The following is an 18,679-nucleotide window of genomic DNA, read 5'->3' as shown; positions in this document are numbered from 1 at the left end:
AATGAGCCGGACCCCCCTGTATTTAATTGTATTGTAATTCTACTGTCTGCCCTAATGTTGTAAAGCACTGAGTAAACTGGTGCTGCCATATAAATCCTGTATAATAATAATAACAGAATACTGTTTTATTTAGTTCATGTCAATTGTTGTGGTTTTACCTCAGGTATAAAATATGCAAAAAAAAAAAAAAACACCCAAAAAACATTAAAATCGTCTAAGAAGAGAAGACTTTAAAGTATTAGAAAATGAAGGCTGATTTTTGCATACGGTCCACAAGGGAGTCATCTCATATACTGGCACTAAGAGGAGATACAATACAAGGTCATGGAAAGTAATATCAGATAAAGACAGGAAGTGAAGTTCGATGTGAACAGGAAATGATATTGGCTGCAGACAGGAAGTTCCGGGTTAAAGGTGAATCGAGAGGCTAAAGAGAGAAGACGTTACTGGAAATGGCAGCAGAGGAGGTAATTCAATCTTATTTTATATTTACACCCAGTAACTCCCGTCATGTCCGTCCTCTTCCTCCATAGTCACTGTGATGTCTTTTATCTCCAGCAGATGATGATACCCATATACTGTATATAGAGGATTATAATATGTTCACAGTTATATCCTAAATATAGAACCATTTATCCAACTGTCCATACAGAACCTCTGGTTTATAGACCGGATACATCCTAAATATAGAACCATTTATCCAACTGTCCATCCAGAGCCTCTGGTTTATAGACCGGATACATCCTAAATATAGAACCATTTATCCAACTGTCCATCCAGAGCCTCTGGTTTATAGACCGAATACATCCTAAATATAGAACCATTTATCCAACTGTCCATCCGGAGCCTCTGGTTTATAGACCGGATACATCCTAAATATAGAACCATTTATCCAACTGTCCATCCGGAGCCTCTGGTTTATAGACCGGATACATCCTAAATATAGAACCATTTATCCAACTGTCCATCCAGAGCCTCTGGTTTATAGACTGGATACATCCTAAATATAGAGTCATTTATCCCACTGTCCATCCAGAGCCTCTGGTTTATAGACCGGATACATCCTAAATATAGAGTCATTTATCCCACTGTCCATCCAGAGCCTCTGGTTTATAGAGTCACTCCATAGAAACGCAGTACGGATTCGTGTTCCAGGTGCTTTTCTGCATGCACGTTTTTGATGCAGTCCAGTGCTTTTTTCCCCCCCCAATTTTTTTTCTTAACCTTAAATATGGACAAGTTACGGTGCGTTTTTGATGCGTTTTACAATGTTCCAGTGCAGAAATAATGCGGCATGTTCTATTTTTTTTCCTGGAACTGACCGCACTGGTGTGAACTATGCCATTGAAAACCATATAACCTACTTTTCCATGCGTTTTTGATGCAGAAAAAAAACCCCGCACTGGACTGCATGTGGTGTGAACTGGCCCTAAATCTAGAGCCGTTTGTCTCTGGGTTCTCAAGCTCTCATCCCTGTGATGACACCATTGGTTTCTCCGGAGTTGGATATACAGAGGAACAAGATCAAAAAAGTCAACAGATTAAGCTCAGATCCCGACTGCTCCTTGTTTGGAATCAAATCTGTTAGACCCCTTTCACACCACACCGCCCATAGCGTGGGCGGTCAAAACGCCGCTATTTTTAGATTTGTGGCGCATTTCGGGGTGCTTTTACCCCCCGCTAGCGGCAGAGAAAGTGTTAAAACCGCCGGCAATACGCCGCAATAGCTGCATTTTGCTGGCGGTATTACAGCGATGCCCCATTGATTTCAATGGGGAGCAGCGGTGGAGGAGCGGTAAACACACCGCTTCTTCACCGCTCCAAAGAAGCTGCTGGCAGGACTTTTCCCTGACGTCCTGCCAGTGCACCGCTGTAGTGTGAAAGCCCCCAGGGCTTTCACACTACAAACAATGGTGCAGCTTTTTTAGGGTGGATTGCAGGCGCCATTTCTAAAGCTACAGTGCCTGCAAAACGCCCTGGTGTGAAAGGGGTCTAAGTTCCTCTTATCTTAGACCCCCCTTTCACACTGGGGCGTTTTTCGGGCGTTTTTCAGGCGCTTTAGTGTTAAAAAAGCGCCTGTAAAGCGCTTGAAAAAAGCCGCAACTGCAATCCCAATGTAAAAGCCCGAGTCCTTTCACACCGAGGCACTGCGCTGACAGAGCGTCAAAAAAAGTCCTGCAAGCAGCTTCTTTGCAGCGCTTTTGGAGCGGTGAATACAACGCTCCTAAAGCGCCCCTTCCCATTGAAATCAATGGGAAGCGCCTGTAAAACGCCTGAAAAGCGCTATTGGCAGCAGCGTTTTGTGGGCGCTTTTAACCCTTTATTTGGCCACTAGCAGGGGTTAAAAGCACCCCAATAACCCCCGAAAAATGCTGGTAAAGTGCTGCTAGTTTAAGCGACGCTTTACGAGCGTTTTTCAGGTGCTGACATTGTGAAAGGGCTCTTAACCACTTCAATACAGGGCACTTTTGCCCCCTTCCTTCCCAGCCCAATTTTCAGCTTTCAGCGCTCTAGCGCTTTCAGTGACAATTGCGCGGTCATGCTACACTGTACCCAAATGACATTTTTATCATTTTGTTCGCACAAATAGAGCTTTATTTTGGTGGTATTTATTCACGACTCCGGTTTTTATTTTTTGCGATATAAGCGCAAAAAAGCGGAAATTTGGAAAAAAAAACAATATTTTCTTTTTTCTATTTTAAAAGAAATCCAATAAAATCTAATTTTGTCATAAATTTAAGCCAAAATGTATTCTGCTACATGTTTTTGGTAAAAAAAATTCAGTTAAGTGTATAATAATTGCTTTGTGTGATCACGGACATATGTACGCAAATGATCATGTACATATGTGTGCAGGTGATCACGTACATATGTGTGCAGATAATCATTGGGACATGTGATTTTAGTGGGACATATGTGGGGGACATGTTTTTATTATTAGGGACATGTGTTTTTATTATTTGGGGACATGTATGTTTTGGGGACATGTGTGGTGACATTGTGTTTATACTGTGTGGTGTGTTTACTGTGTGGTGTGTTTACTGTGTACACTAGACTGGTGATCAGTGAGTAAAAAGCTGTAAAAAACAGCTCATACTCACTGATCATCAGCCGGCTGCAGCAATCTGCTCTCCTCTCCTCTCCTCAGCGATGACTTCTGTGTGAGGAGAGGAGAGCCGATTGCCTAGCAACCGGCTGTTTGTTTACATCACATGACGGCCGTGATTGGAGGGCCAATCACAGAGCCCTCCTGCCGATCTGAGATGCGGCGTGTCCGGGTGACACGGGCGCATCGGGATCGCGCCGCTGCGCGGGCACGCGCGATCCCGCTCCTTCTGATGGACGTTCCTGAACGTCCTATCAGGAGTAGATGGCTCCCACCCGGCCGTATATGTGCATTGGCCGGGTGGGAAGTGGTTAAAGCACTTGGGCTTTCACATTGGGACTGCAGATGAGGCTTCTTTCAAGCCCTTTACAGGCGCTTTTTTTAACGCTAAAGCATCTGAAAAACGCCTGAAAAACGCCCCAGTGTGAAAGGGGTCTTAGTTGTCTCTCTTTTGGACATCATGATTTATGGACCACTATAAAAATGTTAATATTTACCTATCCGAAGTCTTATACTACACTGAGGCTGGGTTCACACTTATGCAACCTGGATGTGGGTTTCCCCCGCATCCAATTTCGCATAGCAGCAGTAGACTGTGACCGGCTCGCAATGGAGCCGGGTTTACAGAGCTCCGGGGCGGCGGCGGCGGTCCGCACTGGAAAAAAAAAAGGTCCTCTACATTTTTGGCTACGTTTCAGGTCAGAATTCAGGCAAAAAATCAAACGGAGAAACAGGCAGCTACATAAACCAGTTGTTTTTACTTTCTACTGTTCCTGTGTCCCTAAATTGATGATAAAAATATGTATTTTAAGCTCTGAGATGATACGCTATATTACCAAAAGTATTGGGACACCTGCCTTTACACCAGGGATGCCCAACCGGGGGGGCCACGTATGGCTCCGCGGAGCCCTCTGATATGGCCTGCGACCTCCTGCTCTGGGATGACAGGTTGGCAAGCCCAGATTGCAGGTTACCTACCCGCCATGCCAGAGCATTAGTGTTGTGAATGAAGCCAGCAGTAGAGGAAGCAAGCAGTCGCGGAGCCCGAGCTGCATAAGCCAATGCTTACTGTATAGCACCGGCTCCTGTCATAGATAGAGTGATACCAAATGCACTCTGCCTGGGACAGCAAGTTTATTACTAAAATCACAGTTTATATATGGACATATCTGTTCTGCAGTGGCTACTGGGCTGCTTTTAAACTGATCCACAGGTGTAGCACAGTGTATCTGCGGCTTACCTGCACTGAGCCATAGACTTCTGGTTTTACCTGTGGGTTTGGATATGATAGAATTCTATAGCAAAGTACAGCTAACCTGGAGGAAAGCCACAGGTACGGGTAGACCGCAGACCATCAGTGTAAAAGTAGCCCCTTTAACTAGGGATGCACCGAAATTTCGGCCGCCGAAACATATCGGCCGAAAATGCCCTTTTCGGCAATTTGCCGAAAGAGAAAAACGGCCGATAATGGAGCCGAAAATGGGGCGGGGCCAGGGTAGGGGGCGGGGCTCCGCCCCCCCACCCCTGGTGCGCCCATCATGAAAAGCTATAACATTCCAAATAGTGCAGGAGAGCCGTCTCCACCACCTGTTTGATCACAGAGCGGGAACATCACAGCTTTTATTTCAATAGCTGTGTGTTCCCGGCCGTGTGCCGTCACGTACAGCCCCTCCCCCTTGTCCGGGCACTTTGATAGACAGATCACCCGTAGGATTGGACGGATGATATGTCTATCAAAGTGCCCTGACAAGGGGGAGGGGCTTACGTGACGGCACGCGGCCGGGAACACACAGCTATTGAACTGAAAGCTGTGATGTTCCCCTGCTGTGATCAAACAGGCGACGGAGGCGACTCTCCTCTTCTCTCTTCTCTTTACAGGTTAGCTGCTCTGAGGGGACACACTGGCTGCTCTGAGGGGACACACTGGCTGCTCTGAGGGGACACACTGGCTGCTCTGAGGGGACACACTGGCTGCTCTGAGGGGACACACTGGCTGCAACAGGGGACACTGACTGGCTGCATTGTATCAATTGTATCATGTGTGCAATTTCTGACCATCTCCTGTACCGTGTCCCCAGTCTCTGACCACCTCCTGTACCATGTCCCCAGTCTCTGACCACCTCCTGTACCATGTCCCCAGTCTCTGACCACCTCCTGTATAAAAATATTTTTTAAAAACAGTCATTTTCGGTATCGGTGCTGTTTCGGTATCGGTTTCGGTTTTCGGCCTAGTGTATTTTTCATTTTCGGTTTCGGCACCAAAAAACCCATTCGGTGCATCCCTACCTTTAACATGATCTGTCTGACCCAATCAGACCCTCCATTCACCTCCTATGGAGCAGCAGATGTAAACAGACTTGTGTCCGTTTACACCTGCTCCTTCCAATCCAATCTGCTAAAAAAAAAAAAAAAAAAAAGTGGATCTGTCCCCTTCCATTTGATCAGATGAGAGGGCCCATAGAGTAGAGTGGGCTGTGTCTGTGTCCGCTTTGCATACGCAGAGTGGACGCAGAACTGTCATCTGCTCATTGTGGCCCGTGACTGTTTACTAAGTCCCTTAAGTGGCCCTCGCTCTTCAAAAGGTTGGGCAATCGTCCCAATACTTTTTGACAATATAGTCTATGTTATCAAAAGTATTGGAACACCTGCCTTTACACACACATGAACTTTAATGACATCCCAGTCTTAGTCTGTAGGGTTCAATATTGAGTTGGCTCCGCCCTTTGCAGCTATAACAGCTTCATCTCTTCTGGGAAGGCCGTCCACAAGGTTTAGGAGTGTCTATGGGAATGTTTGACCATTCTTCCAGAAGAGCATTTGTGAGGTCAGGCTCTGATGTGGATGAGAAGGCCTGAATGAATGAATGAATGAAATACTTATATAGCGCACAATGCGAACTGAATCGCCTCTAGGCGCTGTGGCGAGCTTTGATCATCTGCTAAAAGAGGAAGGTCTTGAGTTTTTTCCTAAAAGCCAGGTGATTTTCTTCCCTAAGCCTGGCTCGCAATCCCCGCTCTAATTCATCCCAAAGGTGTTCTGTCGGGTTGAGGTCAGGACCCTGTGTAGGCCAGTCGAGTTCCTCCACCCCAAACTCTTAAAGTGGTTGTAAACCCTTACAACACACTTTGACCTACAGGTAAGCCTAGATTAAGGCTTACCTGTAGGTCCAAGAAATATCTCCTAAACCTACACGGTTTAGGAGATATTTGCCCGAAGACAGGCATGCGCCGTAGACAGCAGGGCGCAGGCGCACTGAGCACGGCATTTTCAACGACGGAGCTGCCGCGCGTGTGTCGGCTCCCGTGCGCATGTGCGGGAGTGCCGTCATTGCGGCTTCGCCGAATGACAGCGGCGGAGCTGCGAGACCCCACTGAGAAGATGGATGCGGCGGACTACAGGGGACAGCGGTGACTTCGCTGGCTCCTGTGTCAGGTAAGTGACACATAATGGACTACTATGCGATGCGATGCATTGTAGTGCATTATGCTTTGCCTTTGCAGGGAATGAAAGAGGAAGTAAACTCATCAGGGTTTACTTCCTCTTTAAGGCATCAGCATACTAAGCCCCTGTACACACGGTCGGAGATTTCGACAACCAAATCCGTAGGATTTTGCCCGAAACTGTTGCATACACACGGTCAGACTAAGTTGTTGAAAAATCCGATCGTTCAGAACGTGATGATGTTATTTCGTTACGATGGGACTACGTTCAGGCTAGCAGCCAATAGCTTTGATGTAGGAATTTGATCTGAGCATGCGTGGCACTTTGTCCGATCAAAATCCTCTACACATGATCGGAGTATGTCCGATCGAACCAGTTGGTCGGAAAATATTTCCAACAAGTTGGAAAATTGGGTCCGACGGATATTCCGACAGAATCAGTCCGATGCATACCACACACAGTTGGATTATCCGACAACATGGATAGGACACATTCTGACGGATTCTCCGACCGTGTGTACAAGGGCTAAGACTTTCTGGACAACCTTGTGGGAAGACTTCATGTGCGTGTAAAGGCAGGTGTCTCAATACTTTTGGTAATATCGTGTATTCTTCAGTGTAACTTCTTTCTACTTTTTACAAATCTGTTCCATCAACTTTGGGGTTTAGGGGGAAGAACTGAAAGACCTCAACATTGAGATTAAAGAGGAAGAAGAAGAAGAGAGGTTGGTGAGTGGAGATCAGCAGTCTATGGAGGAGGGGGAGACGATTATGGAAAGTAAACGGGAGGAACCTTCTCTACATGAGGACACAAGTAAGTCATAAACACTAAATTCAGAAGCAGTTGCCATTTTACTTTTAGTCATATAAAGTGTGTATTTATAAAGTTACATGGGTTAAAAAGAGACAAATGTCCATCTAGTTCACTCAACGAAAAACAAGAAAAATTCTTAAAACAATGTATTCAGTCAGTGTGTGTGTTTCCTACAGATGGATCCAGTAATGGGAACCCACCAGAGAGATGTGCCCGTCCTCTGTATTCCCGGGATTCCACACAGGAAGGTCACACCATCCCCCACCATCATCAGGTAGGTGGGGGTTTAGCTGTAGACCTAAAAATGTCTTCTGACCAATGAGGTGACACAGCTCTGTGTCTTCTCTTTTTCCTTTTTTACAAATGTGTTCCATCATCTTTGGGGTTTCAGGGTGAAGAACTGAAAGACCTCAATATCAAGATTAAAGAGGAAGAAGAGAGGTTGGTAAGTGGAGGCCAGCAGTCTATGGAGGAGGAGGAGATGACAATGAAGACTGAACGGGAGGATTCTTCTCTTTATATAGACACAAGTAAGTAATAAACACCAAATACAGAAACTTCCCCCATTTTCCTGTATTTTCTATAAGTATAAAATGTTTCTTGCTGGTACAGTACAGGACACAGGCAGACTGAGTTATAGGTTGCTACCTTCAGGCGACTGGACACGAGCATTTGATGGAATCCAGAAAGGGAAAAAAAATTCCCAGCTGTGCAACACCCACGAATCGGCACAGCCATTCTTCCTGATTCTCCTCCAAGGCCAATCGGGAACCGGGTCGTGAGGTGAAGCCAGGGGGTTTTGGGGGAGATTTTGACTGTTGGACCATTGGGGGAGTGGGGATGTTGGGTTTCACTGACGTACCAACCAAACGGGAGGGGGTGTCTTGTGCTTTGTTTGCCGCACCCCCCCAAAAATGAAGCACCAGCCGCCACTGGTAGCCATAAACTTTTGAGTCCACCGATTAGCCACCTTCTATCTATCAACTTTTTAAAAGTATTGAGGGGCTGCACATAATTGTGAAGTGGAAGGAAAATTATAAATGGTTTTAATTTTTTTTTTTTTTTTTTTACAAATAAATATGTGAAAAGTGTGGGGGGGGGGTACATTTTGTATGGCGCCCCCCGGAGTCAATACTTTGTAGAACCCCCTTTCTCTGCAATTACAGCTGTAAGTCTTTTTTTGGGGATGTCTCTACCAGCTTTGCACATCTAGAGAGGGACATTTCTGCCCATTCTTCTTCTTTGCACAATATCTCAAGCTCTGTCAGATTGGATGGAGAGCGTCTGTGAACAGCAATTTTAAAGTCTTGCCACAGATTCTCAATGGGATTTAGGTCTGGACTGTAACTGGGCCATTCTAACACATGAATATGCTTTGATGTAAACCATTCCTTTGTAGCTCTGTCTGGATGTTGAGGGTCGTTGTCCTGCTGGAAGGTGAACCTCCACCCCGGTCTCAATTCTTTTGCAGACTCTAACAGGTTTTCTTCTAAGATTGTCCTGTATTTGGCTCCATTCATCTTCCCATCAACTCTGACCAGCTTCCCTGTCCCTGCTGAAGAAAACCATCCCCACCACATGATGCTGCCACCACCATGATGGTGTGTTCAGGGTGATGTGCAGTGTTAGTTTTCCGCCACAAATAGCGTTTTAGGCCAAAAAGTTAAATTTTGGTCTCATCTGACCAGATCACCTTCTTCCACATGTTTGCTGTGTCCTCCACATGGCTTCTCACAAACTACAAACAGGACTTCTTATGGTTTTTCTTTGACCAATGTCTTTCTTCTTGTCGCTCCTCCATAAAGGGCAGATTTGTGGAGAGACGACTAATAGTTGTCCTGTGGACAGATTCTCCCCCCTGAGCTGTGGATCTCTGCAGCTCCTCCAGAGTTACCATGGATCTCTTGGCTCTTCTCTGATGAATGCTCTCCTTGCCCGGCCTGGTCAGTTTAGGTGGACGGCCATGTCTTGGTAGGGTTGCAGTTTTGCCACACTCTTTCCATTTTCGGATGATGGATTGAACAGAGCTCCGTGAGATGGTCAAAGCTTGGGATAGTTTTGTATAACCTAACCCTCCTTTATACTTCTCCACAACTTTATCTGGTGTGTTCCTTGGCCTTTATGATGCTGTTTGATCACTAAGGTTCTCTAACAAACCTCTGAAGGCTTCGGAGAACAGCTGTATTTATACGGAGATTAAATTACACACAGGTGGACTCTATTTACTAATTAGGTGTCTTCTGAAGGCAATTGGTTCCACTAAATTTTAGTTAGGGGTATTGGAGTAAAGGGGGCTGCATACAAATGCCCCCCCACACTTTTCACAGATTTATTTGTAAAAAAAAATTGAAAACCATTTATAATTTTACTTCCACTTCACAATTATGTGTCACTTTGTGTTGGTCTATTCATTAAAATCCTGATAAAATACATTTACGTTTTTGGTTGTGACATGACCAAATGTGGAAAATTTCAAGGGGTATGAATACTTTTTCAAGGCGCTGTATATTTGACCTCAAGTCATAGCTGATCTTGCAGTCCGCGTGGATCTACTACAATCACTATAAATTATATGTAGCACTTTGGTGATTTTTGGGGACCTAGAGAAGCCCCATATACCTAGTAGGTTGACCATCACTGCTCCACACCACATATGAAAGGTCCATCTCAATAGACAAGTTTCCAAGAAATGAGGTAGAGGGAGGTCCATCTCTGTTCTTCACCAAAAAAGAATGGTTCCTTTTATGGTTTGGTTGTGTTCTATTCTTTATACGCCTTGTATTTGTATTCGTTTGTTATGATTCCACCCAGTTCTATGGCATAGCTCCGCAAAAATGTTTCGTCCTTGATCGACGCCTATGATTTCTGAATGTAAAGCAAGAAGAACACTAATAATATGTTTTTCAAAATTATTTTCCAACAGGTGGACACTATGCCAGGAATATTTCTGAGGCTCATCCTACTTTATCTCCGGGACGTAATACAAATGATAGTAACGCGCAACACTTTCCCGGAGTAAATTTCATTATTCAAAACACACAGAGCTCAACGGATCCCTCCAATCCTCAGAAATCATCCGATGTATCGCATGCTGTAACTCCAGAGACTCCCCTACGATCTCGCGGTATGGAGAGATCAGCAGATCCATCTGATTCCAAAAAGCCTTCCCTTCACACAGGAGAGAGTTCGTTGTCATGTTCCGTGTGCGGGAAATCTTTTTCCAAAAACAAAGACCGTCTTAATCATCAGAAAACTCACGCAGAAGAGCGTTCTTATCCATGTTCAAAGTGCGGATTGTGTTTCGCTAAGGAGGCGCACCTTCTTACACACCAGAAATTTCACATGGGCAAGCCTCCCTATTTATGTTCAGAGTGCGGGAAAAGCTTCAGTCAGAAAAATAACTTCCTTATTCATCTGAGGATTCACACAGGCGAGCGTCCTTATTCGTGTTCGGAGTGCGGCAAAAGTTTCAGTCGGATAGAAGAACTTCAAAAACATCAGAAAGTTCACACAGGTGAGCGTCCCTATAAGTGTTCAGAGTGCGGGAAATGTTTCAGTCAGAGGGAAGGCCTCCTTGTGCACCAGAGAATTCACACTGGGGACAAACCTTATTCATGTTCAGAGTGCGGGAAACGTTTCATTCTCAAACAAATTTTACTCACCCACCAGAGAATCCACACGGGTGTGCGTCCTTTTTCGTGCGCAGATTGCGGGAAATGTTTCTCTATGAAACAACACTTAAATATACACCAGAGAATTCACACGGGTGAGCATCCTTATTCCTGCCCAGAGTGCGGGAAGTGTTTCACTCAGCAATCAAACCTTCTCAGACACCAGAGAACGCACACGGGCGAGCGTCCCTATTCATGTTCGGAGTGCGAGAAATGCTTCACCAATAAAAGAAGTCTTCTTAAACACCAGAGAACTCACACAAAGTAGCGTCCTTGTTCATGTTCAGGGTGCGGGAAATGTTTTGTTCAGATAAAAAATATTTTGGGATTTAATAAGACATAGACTTGGTCACCTGCTGACTTGCAAAACTAAGGGCTGGTTTAATGTACTTCAGACTTTAAGGGGGGGGGGGCAGAGTGGCCAGTGGGGAGTATAAAAACTACATAGAGTCTGTAGTCAAGAAGGAGGAATAGTGGCCCATCATTGGTATCAGTTGGAGGAATAGAGGCTATCATTGGTATCAGTTCGGAGGAATAGTGGCTTGTCATTGGTATTGGAGGAATAGAGGCCCATTATTGTCATTGTTGGGAATAGTGCCCGACCATTGGTATTAGTTGGAGGAATAGTGCCCGATCATTGGTATTGGTTGGAAGAATATTGGCCTATAATTGGTATTAGTTGGCGGAATAGTAGCCCATCGTTGGTATTAGTTGGCGGAATAGTAGCCCATCATTGGTATTGGAGGAATGGTGGTCCATCGTTGGTATTAGTTGGTGGAATAGTGGCCCATCATTGATATTGGTTGGATGAATAGTGACCCATTATTGGTATTATTTGGAAAAATACTGACCCATCATTGATATTGGTTGGAGGAATAGAGACCTATCATTGGTATCAGTTGGAGGAATAGTGGCCTATCATTGGTGTCGGTTGGAGGAATAGTGGTCCATCATTGGTATTAGTAGGCAGAATAGTGGCCCATCATTGGTATTGGAAAAATAGTGGCCCATCATTGGTATTGGTTGGAGAAATAGTGGCCCATCATTGGTATTGGTTGGAGAAATTGTGGCCCATCAGTGATATTGGTTGGAGGAATAGTGGTCCATCATTGGTATTAGTTGGAGGAATAGTGGCCCATCATTGGTATTAGTTGGAGGAATAGTGGCCCATCATTGGTATTAGTTGGAGGAATAGTGGTCCATCATTGGTATTGGTTGGAGTAATGATGGCCCATCATCGGTATTGGTTGGCGGAATGGTGGCCCATCATTGGTATTGGTTGGAGGAATGGTGGCCCATCATTGGTATTGGTTGGAGGAATGGTGGCCCATCATTGGTATTGGTTGGAGGAATGGTGGCCCATCCTTGGTATTGGTTGGAGGAATGGTGGCCCATCCTTGGTATTGGTTGGAGGAATGGTGGCCCATCCTTGGTATTGGTTGGAGGAATGGTGGCCCATCCTTGGTATTGGTTGGAGGAATGGTGGCCCATCCTTGGTTTTGGTTGGAGGAATGGTGGCCCATCATTGGTATTGGTTGGAGGAATGGTGGCCCATCATTGGTATTGGTTGGAGGAATGGTGGCCCATCATTGGTATTGGTTGGAGGAATGGTGGCCCATCATTGGTATTGGTTGGACGAATGGTGCCCCGTTGCTGGTGCCCCATCATTGGTATCGGTGAAAGGAAAAATACCCCATTGTTGGTGTCAGTGAGAAGAACGGTTTCCCAATGTTGGTGTCAATGGAAAGGAATGGTACCCCATTGTTGGTGTTAGTGGGAAGAATAGCACCCAGACGGCCAGATAAAGGTTAGCACAGGGCCACATTTGGCCCATGGGCCGCAGTTTGGAGACCACCGCTCTAAAGAAAGGAGTTTCCATTTAATTACTACTTCAAAGCTAAAGTCCACTGTTTGTTGCAAGCACAGACATCATCACAGCTTTTCCAGAACGAACACATGGTCCTCCAAGTTGTAAATAGTTCTTATTTTTGGAGTATCCCACTCAAATCCCTCAAGCCCATCCAACTTCTCCAAAAATAAAAACAACAAAAACGCCATACCCCCAGACTGGTCATTGAAGAATTATGTGAATGAGCCTGTTGCGTGCCTGGCTGCGGGGCAAAGATTGCGGAGACCTGGACAGTATTCCTGTGGGATTAGCACTACATTATATTTTTATGTTATGATTCCACTCGGTTCCATGGCAGAGCTCCGCAAATATGTTTCGTCCTAGATCAACGAATATGATTTCTGAATGTGCAACATGAAGAACACATATAATATGCATTTCACAATTATTCTCCAACAGGTGGAAACTATGCCAAGAATATTTCTGAGGAACATTCTATTTTACCTCCAGGACGTAATGCAAATTATAATAACGCACAACCAGGGGCAAACGTAATTATTCAAAACGCACAGAGATCAACGGATCCCTCCAATCCTCCGGAATCCTCTGATGTATCACATACTGTAACTCTAGAGACACACCCAGTATCTCACAGTATGGAGGGATCTTCAGATACATCCAATCCCAAGAAGAAGTCTTCGCTTCGCACAGGAGAGAGTTCATTGTCATGTTCAGTGTGCGGGAAATCTTTTTCCAAAAACAGAGACCGCCTTAATCATCAGAAAACTCACACAGATCAGCGTTCTTATCCGTGTTCAAAGTGCGGATTGTGTTTCGCTAAGGAGGCGCAGCTTCTTACACACCTGAGATTTCACATGGGCGAGCCTTCTTATTCGTGTTCAGAGTGCGGGAAAAGCTTCAAACAGAAAAACGACTTGCTTATTCATCTGAGGGTTCACACAGGCGAGCGTCCTTCATCGAGTTCGGAGTGCGGGAAAAGTTTCAATCGAATAGAAGAACTTCAAAAACATCAGAAAGTTCACACGGGGGAGCGTCCCTACAAGTGTTCAGAGTGCGGGAAATGTTTCAGTCAGAGGGACGGCCTTCTTGCACACCAGAGAACTCACAAACCTTATTCAAGTTAAGAGCGTGGGAAACTTTTCCCCTACGAAACAAGAGTTACTTACTTCATAGAGGTGAGAAGCCTCATTGATGTACAGAGTGTCCAAAAGCAACTTTATGCAATGATATACGGTGCATCCAGAACGTATTCACAGCGCTTCACTTTTTCCACATTTTCTTATGTTAGCCTTATTCCAAAATGGATTAAATTCATTATTTTCCTCAAAATTCTATAAACAATCCCCCATAAAGGCAACGTGCAGGAAGTTTGTTTGAAATCTTTGCAAATTTATTAAAAATAAAAAACAAAACAATCCCATGTACACAAGTATCACAGGCTCCTCCCATGTACACAAGTACCACAGGCTCCTCCCATGTACACAAGTACCACAGGCTCCTCCCATGTACACAAGTACCACAGGCTCCTCCCATGTACACAAGTACCACAGGCTCCTCCCATGTACACAAGTACCACAGGCTCCTCCCATGTACACAAGTACCACAGGCTCCTCCCATGTACACAAGTACCACAGGCTCCTCCCATGTACACAAGTACCACAGGCTCCTCCCATGTACACAAGTACCACAGGCTCCTCCCATGTACACAAGTACCACAGGCTCCTCCCATGTACACAAGTACCACAGGCTCCTCCCATGTACACAAGTACCACAGGCTCCTCCCATGTACACAAGTACCACAGGCTCCTCCCATGTACACAAGTACCACAGGCTCCTCCCATGTACACAAGTACCACAGGCTCCTCCCATGTACACAAGTATCACAGGCTCCTCCCATGTACACAAGTACCACAGGCTCCTCCCATGTACACAAGTATCTCGGCCTTTGCTCAATACTTTGAAGCCCCTTTGGCACCAATTACAGCCTCAAGTCTTTTGGAGTATGATTCTACAAGCTTGGCACATATTTTTGGCCAGTTCCTCACATTCTTCTTTGTAGGACCTCTCAAGCTCCATCAGGTTGGATGGGGAGAGTTGGTGCACAGCCATGTTCAGATCTCTCCAGAGATGTTCAGTTGGGTTCAAGTCCGGGCTCTGGCTGGGCCACTCAAGGACATTGAAGCTACTCCTTTGTTATCTTGGCTGTGTGCTTAGGGTCGTTTTCCTGTTGGAAGATGAACCTTCGCCCCAGTCTGAGGTCCAGAGCGCTCTGGAGAAGGTTTTCATCAAGGATGTCTCTGTACTTTGCTGCATTCATCTTTCCCTCGATCCTGACTAGTCTCCCAGTTCCTGCCTCTGAAAAACACCCCCACAGCATGATGCTGCCACCACCATGCTTCACTGTAGGGATGGTATTGGCCAGGTGATAAGCGGTGCCTGGTTTCCTCCAGACATGACGCTTGCCATTCAGGCCAAAAAGTTCAATTTTTGTTTTATCAGTCCAGAGAATTTTGTTTCTCATAGTCTGAGAATCCTTCAGGTGCCTTTTGGCAAACTCCAGACGAGCTGTGATGTCTTTTACTGAGCAGTGGCTTCCGTCTGGCCACTCTACCATACAGGCCTGATTGGTGGAGTGCTGCAGAGATGGTTGTTCTTCTGGAAGGTTCTCCTCTCTCCACAGAGAAACACTGGAGCTCTGTCAGAGTGACTATCGAGTTCTTGGCCACCTCCCCGACTAAGGCCCTTCTCCCCCGATCGCTCAGTTTTGGCCGGGCAACCTACTCTAGGAAGAGTCCTGGTGGTTCAAAACTTCTTCCATTTCCGGATGATGGAGGCCGCTGTGCTCATTGGGACCCTCAAAGCTGTAGACATTTTTCTGTACCTCCATACAATCCTGTCTCGGAGGTCTACAGACAATCCCTTGGACTTCGTGGCTTGGTTTGTGCTCTGACATGCACTGTTAACTGTGGGGTGTGCCTTTCCAAATCATGTCCAATCCGCTGAATTTATCACAGGTGGCCTCCAATCACATTGTAGAAACATCTCAAGGATGATCAGTGGAAACAGGATACACCTGAGCTCAGTTATGAGTGTCATGGCAAAGGCTGTGATACTTATGTACATGGGATTTTTTTTTAATTTTTAAATAAATTTGCAAAGATTTCAAACAAACTTCCTCCACGTTGTCATGATGGGGTATTGTTTGTAGAATTTCGAGGAAAATAATGACTTTAATCCATTTTGGAATAAGGCTGTAACTGTGAATACATTCTGGGTGCACTGTACCTCCTTAGGCCCAGTCTGCCTGGACAGTATGGTCACCTGCTGACTTGGCACCATCCACAGGCAGCATAACTCTTTAATAAGACGCTGATGTGGTCATCCGCTGACTTGGCATCATCCACAGGCAGCGTAACTCTTCAATTACACACAGATGTGGAATCCAACACAATTTTCCTTTCAATTAATTGCAGTACAAAGGATGTTTTTCCAGTCCTTTGAAGATTAGCTGACCTGAACCCAAAGAGGGTTTGGGCGTGTGCAGCCTGTAACCTCCGGACCAACCCATCTCTCCTCCTCTTCTTCTCCTCCCCCTTCCTCTCTGTAGGTAGGGTTACCACAGAGAGGAAGGTTAGTAGTAGTGCTTGGAGAAAGAGAAACGGCGTCCTCTGGTGGTGGGAAGGTTTCAGTGCAGGTTGTGCTGGATAGCTCGCCCGCCGCCCGGCCCCCAACAGGACACAGACGGGCATCAGTATCAGTTGGGAGGAATAGTGGCTCATCATTGGTATTGGTAGGAGGAATATTGGCCCATCATTGGTATCAGTTTGGAGGGATAGTGGTCCATCATTGGTATTGGTTGGAGGAATAGTGGGCCACTATCCCTCCGAACTGATACCAATCATGGGCCAATATTCCTCCTACCAATACCAATGATGAGCCACTATTCCTCCCAACTGATATCAATGATGGGCCATCATTGGTATTGGTTGGAGGAATGGTGGCCCATCATTGGTATTGGTTGGAGGAATGGTGGCCCATCATTGGTATTGGTTGGAGGAATGGTGGCCCATCATTGGTATTGGTTGGAGGAATGGTGGCCCATCATTGGTATTGGTTGGAGGAATAGTGGCCCATCATTGGTATCAGTTCGGAGGAATAGTGGCCCATCATTGGTATCGGTTGGAGGAATAGTGGCCCATCATTGGTATCAGTTCGGAGGAATAGTGGCCCATCATTGATATCAGTTTGGAGGAATAGTGGCCCATCATTGGTATTAGTTGGAGGAATAGAGGCCCATCGTTGGTATCAGTTGGGAGGAATAGTGGCCCATCATTGGTATTGGTTGGAGGAATAGTGGCCCATCATTGGTATCAGTTCGGAGGAATAGTGGCCCATCATTGGTATTAGTTGGAGGAATAGAGGCCCATCGTTGGTATCAGTTGGGAGGAATAGTGGCCCATCATTGGTACTGGTTGGAGGAATAGTGGCCCATCATTGGTATTGGTAGGAGGAATATTGGCTCATCATTGGTATTAGTTGGAGGAATAGAGGCCCATCGTTGGTATCAGTTGGGAGGACTAGTGACCCATCATTGGAATCAGTTGGAGGAATAGTGCCCCATCATTGGTATCAGTGGGAGGAATAGTGCCCCATCATTAGTATTAGAGGGAGGAATAGTGCCCCATCATTATCATTTGGAGGAATGGTGGCCCATCATTGGTATTAGTTGGAGGAATAGAGGCCCATCATTTGTATAGGTTGGAGGAATAGTGCCCCATCATTGGTATCAGTGGGAGGAAGAGTGCCCCATCGTTGGTATCAGTGGGAGGAATAGTGCCCCATCATTATCATTTGGAGGAATGGGGGCCCATCATTGGTATTAGTTGGAGGAATAGAGGCCCATAATTTGTATAGGTTGGAGGAATAGTGCCCCATCATTGGTATCAGTGGGAGGAAGAGTGCCCCATCGTTGGTATCAGTAGAAGGACTAATGCCCCATCATTGGTATCAGTGGGAGAAATAGTGCCTCATCGTTGGGAGGAAAAGTGACCCATCTTTGGTATTAGTGGGAGGAATAGTGCCCCATCATTGGTATTGGTCCCGCCACCAGTGGGAGTAGACATTGCCGCATTTGGTATTAGGGGAAGGATTAGTGGTGTCATTGGCAAAAATTGTGCCCCATTATTGGTGTCAGTTGGCATAAGTTTTTTCGTATCAGTAATGGAGTAATAATGCCCAAGTGCTGGAGAAAGGCAAGCAAAGGGCCACATCAGGCCCTAGGGCCGCAGTTTGGAGACCACTGATCCAGTCCAACCAGGATTTGTCTTTTAGCAATGAACTTTTTTTCTATAAGTTGCTATCAGCTACTGTACATTTTGCATGCCTGAAAGAGCTGGGTTTTCATTGGTCCAGCCAATGTATAATAAATTTGATGCATCTTTTTATTTCAGTTATACAAGATTTGATTGAAAATAAATTCTTCGTTTTATTGTTAATCAGTTATTCCGATATTCTAAAATAAACAGTAAAGCTTTACTCTTGAGAATATTCTGTTCTGAGTCTTGTTTTCCTTTTTATTATTTTTAATATTATTATACAGGATTTATATAGCGCCAACAGTTTGCGCAGAGTTTTAGAACATCAGGGAAGACAATACAATTACAATACAGGAGGGATCCGAGGGCCCGGCTCTAAAAGTGACGGTCAGTTGACCAGAATTGTTAGAAAATCGGGTGATTGGAAAGTGTTCAGTTCATAGAGAGTCCTCCATGGGTGTTT

The 18,679-nt window shown here is 45.5% G+C and overlaps 1 protein-coding gene across 1 annotated transcript; it reads left to right on the top strand.

Annotated features, from left to right (window-relative positions):
- The first annotated feature begins 304 nt into the window (after positions 1-304).
- Positions 305-18,446, top strand: LOC143955722 (uncharacterized). Its single transcript, XM_077465838.1, has 6 exons — positions 305-467; positions 7,216-7,360; positions 7,537-7,634; positions 7,752-7,890; positions 10,284-10,874; positions 13,340-18,446. Exons 1-6 carry the CDS (start codon positions 453-455, stop codon positions 14,023-14,025), a joined length of 1,674 nt encoding a protein of 557 aa, XP_077321964.1. The 5' UTR covers positions 305-452; the 3' UTR covers positions 14,026-18,446.
- The last annotated feature ends 233 nt before the right edge of the window (positions 18,447-18,679 follow it).

This window comes from Lithobates pipiens, unplaced genomic scaffold (genome assembly GCF_037356315.1).
Source record: "Lithobates pipiens isolate NorthernLeopardFrog02 unplaced genomic scaffold, aLitPip1_a1.2 Scaffold_35, whole genome shotgun sequence".
NCBI classification, from domain to species: Eukaryota; Metazoa; Chordata; class Amphibia; order Anura; family Ranidae; genus Lithobates; species Lithobates pipiens.
This window is presented reverse-complemented; position numbering and strand designations above follow the sequence as displayed.

Bases quoted from the DNA above. Each gene is read 5' to 3' on its own strand.
- LOC143955722 (XM_077465838.1), top strand. The intron at 7,361-7,536 runs GTAAGTCATAAA...TGTTTCCTACAG, and splicing joins TTCTCTACATGAGGACACAA to ATGGATCCAGTAATGGGAAC. The intron at 10,875-13,339 runs GTGAGCGTCCCT...ATTCTCCAACAG, and splicing joins ACATCAGAAAGTTCACACAG to GTGGAAACTATGCCAAGAAT.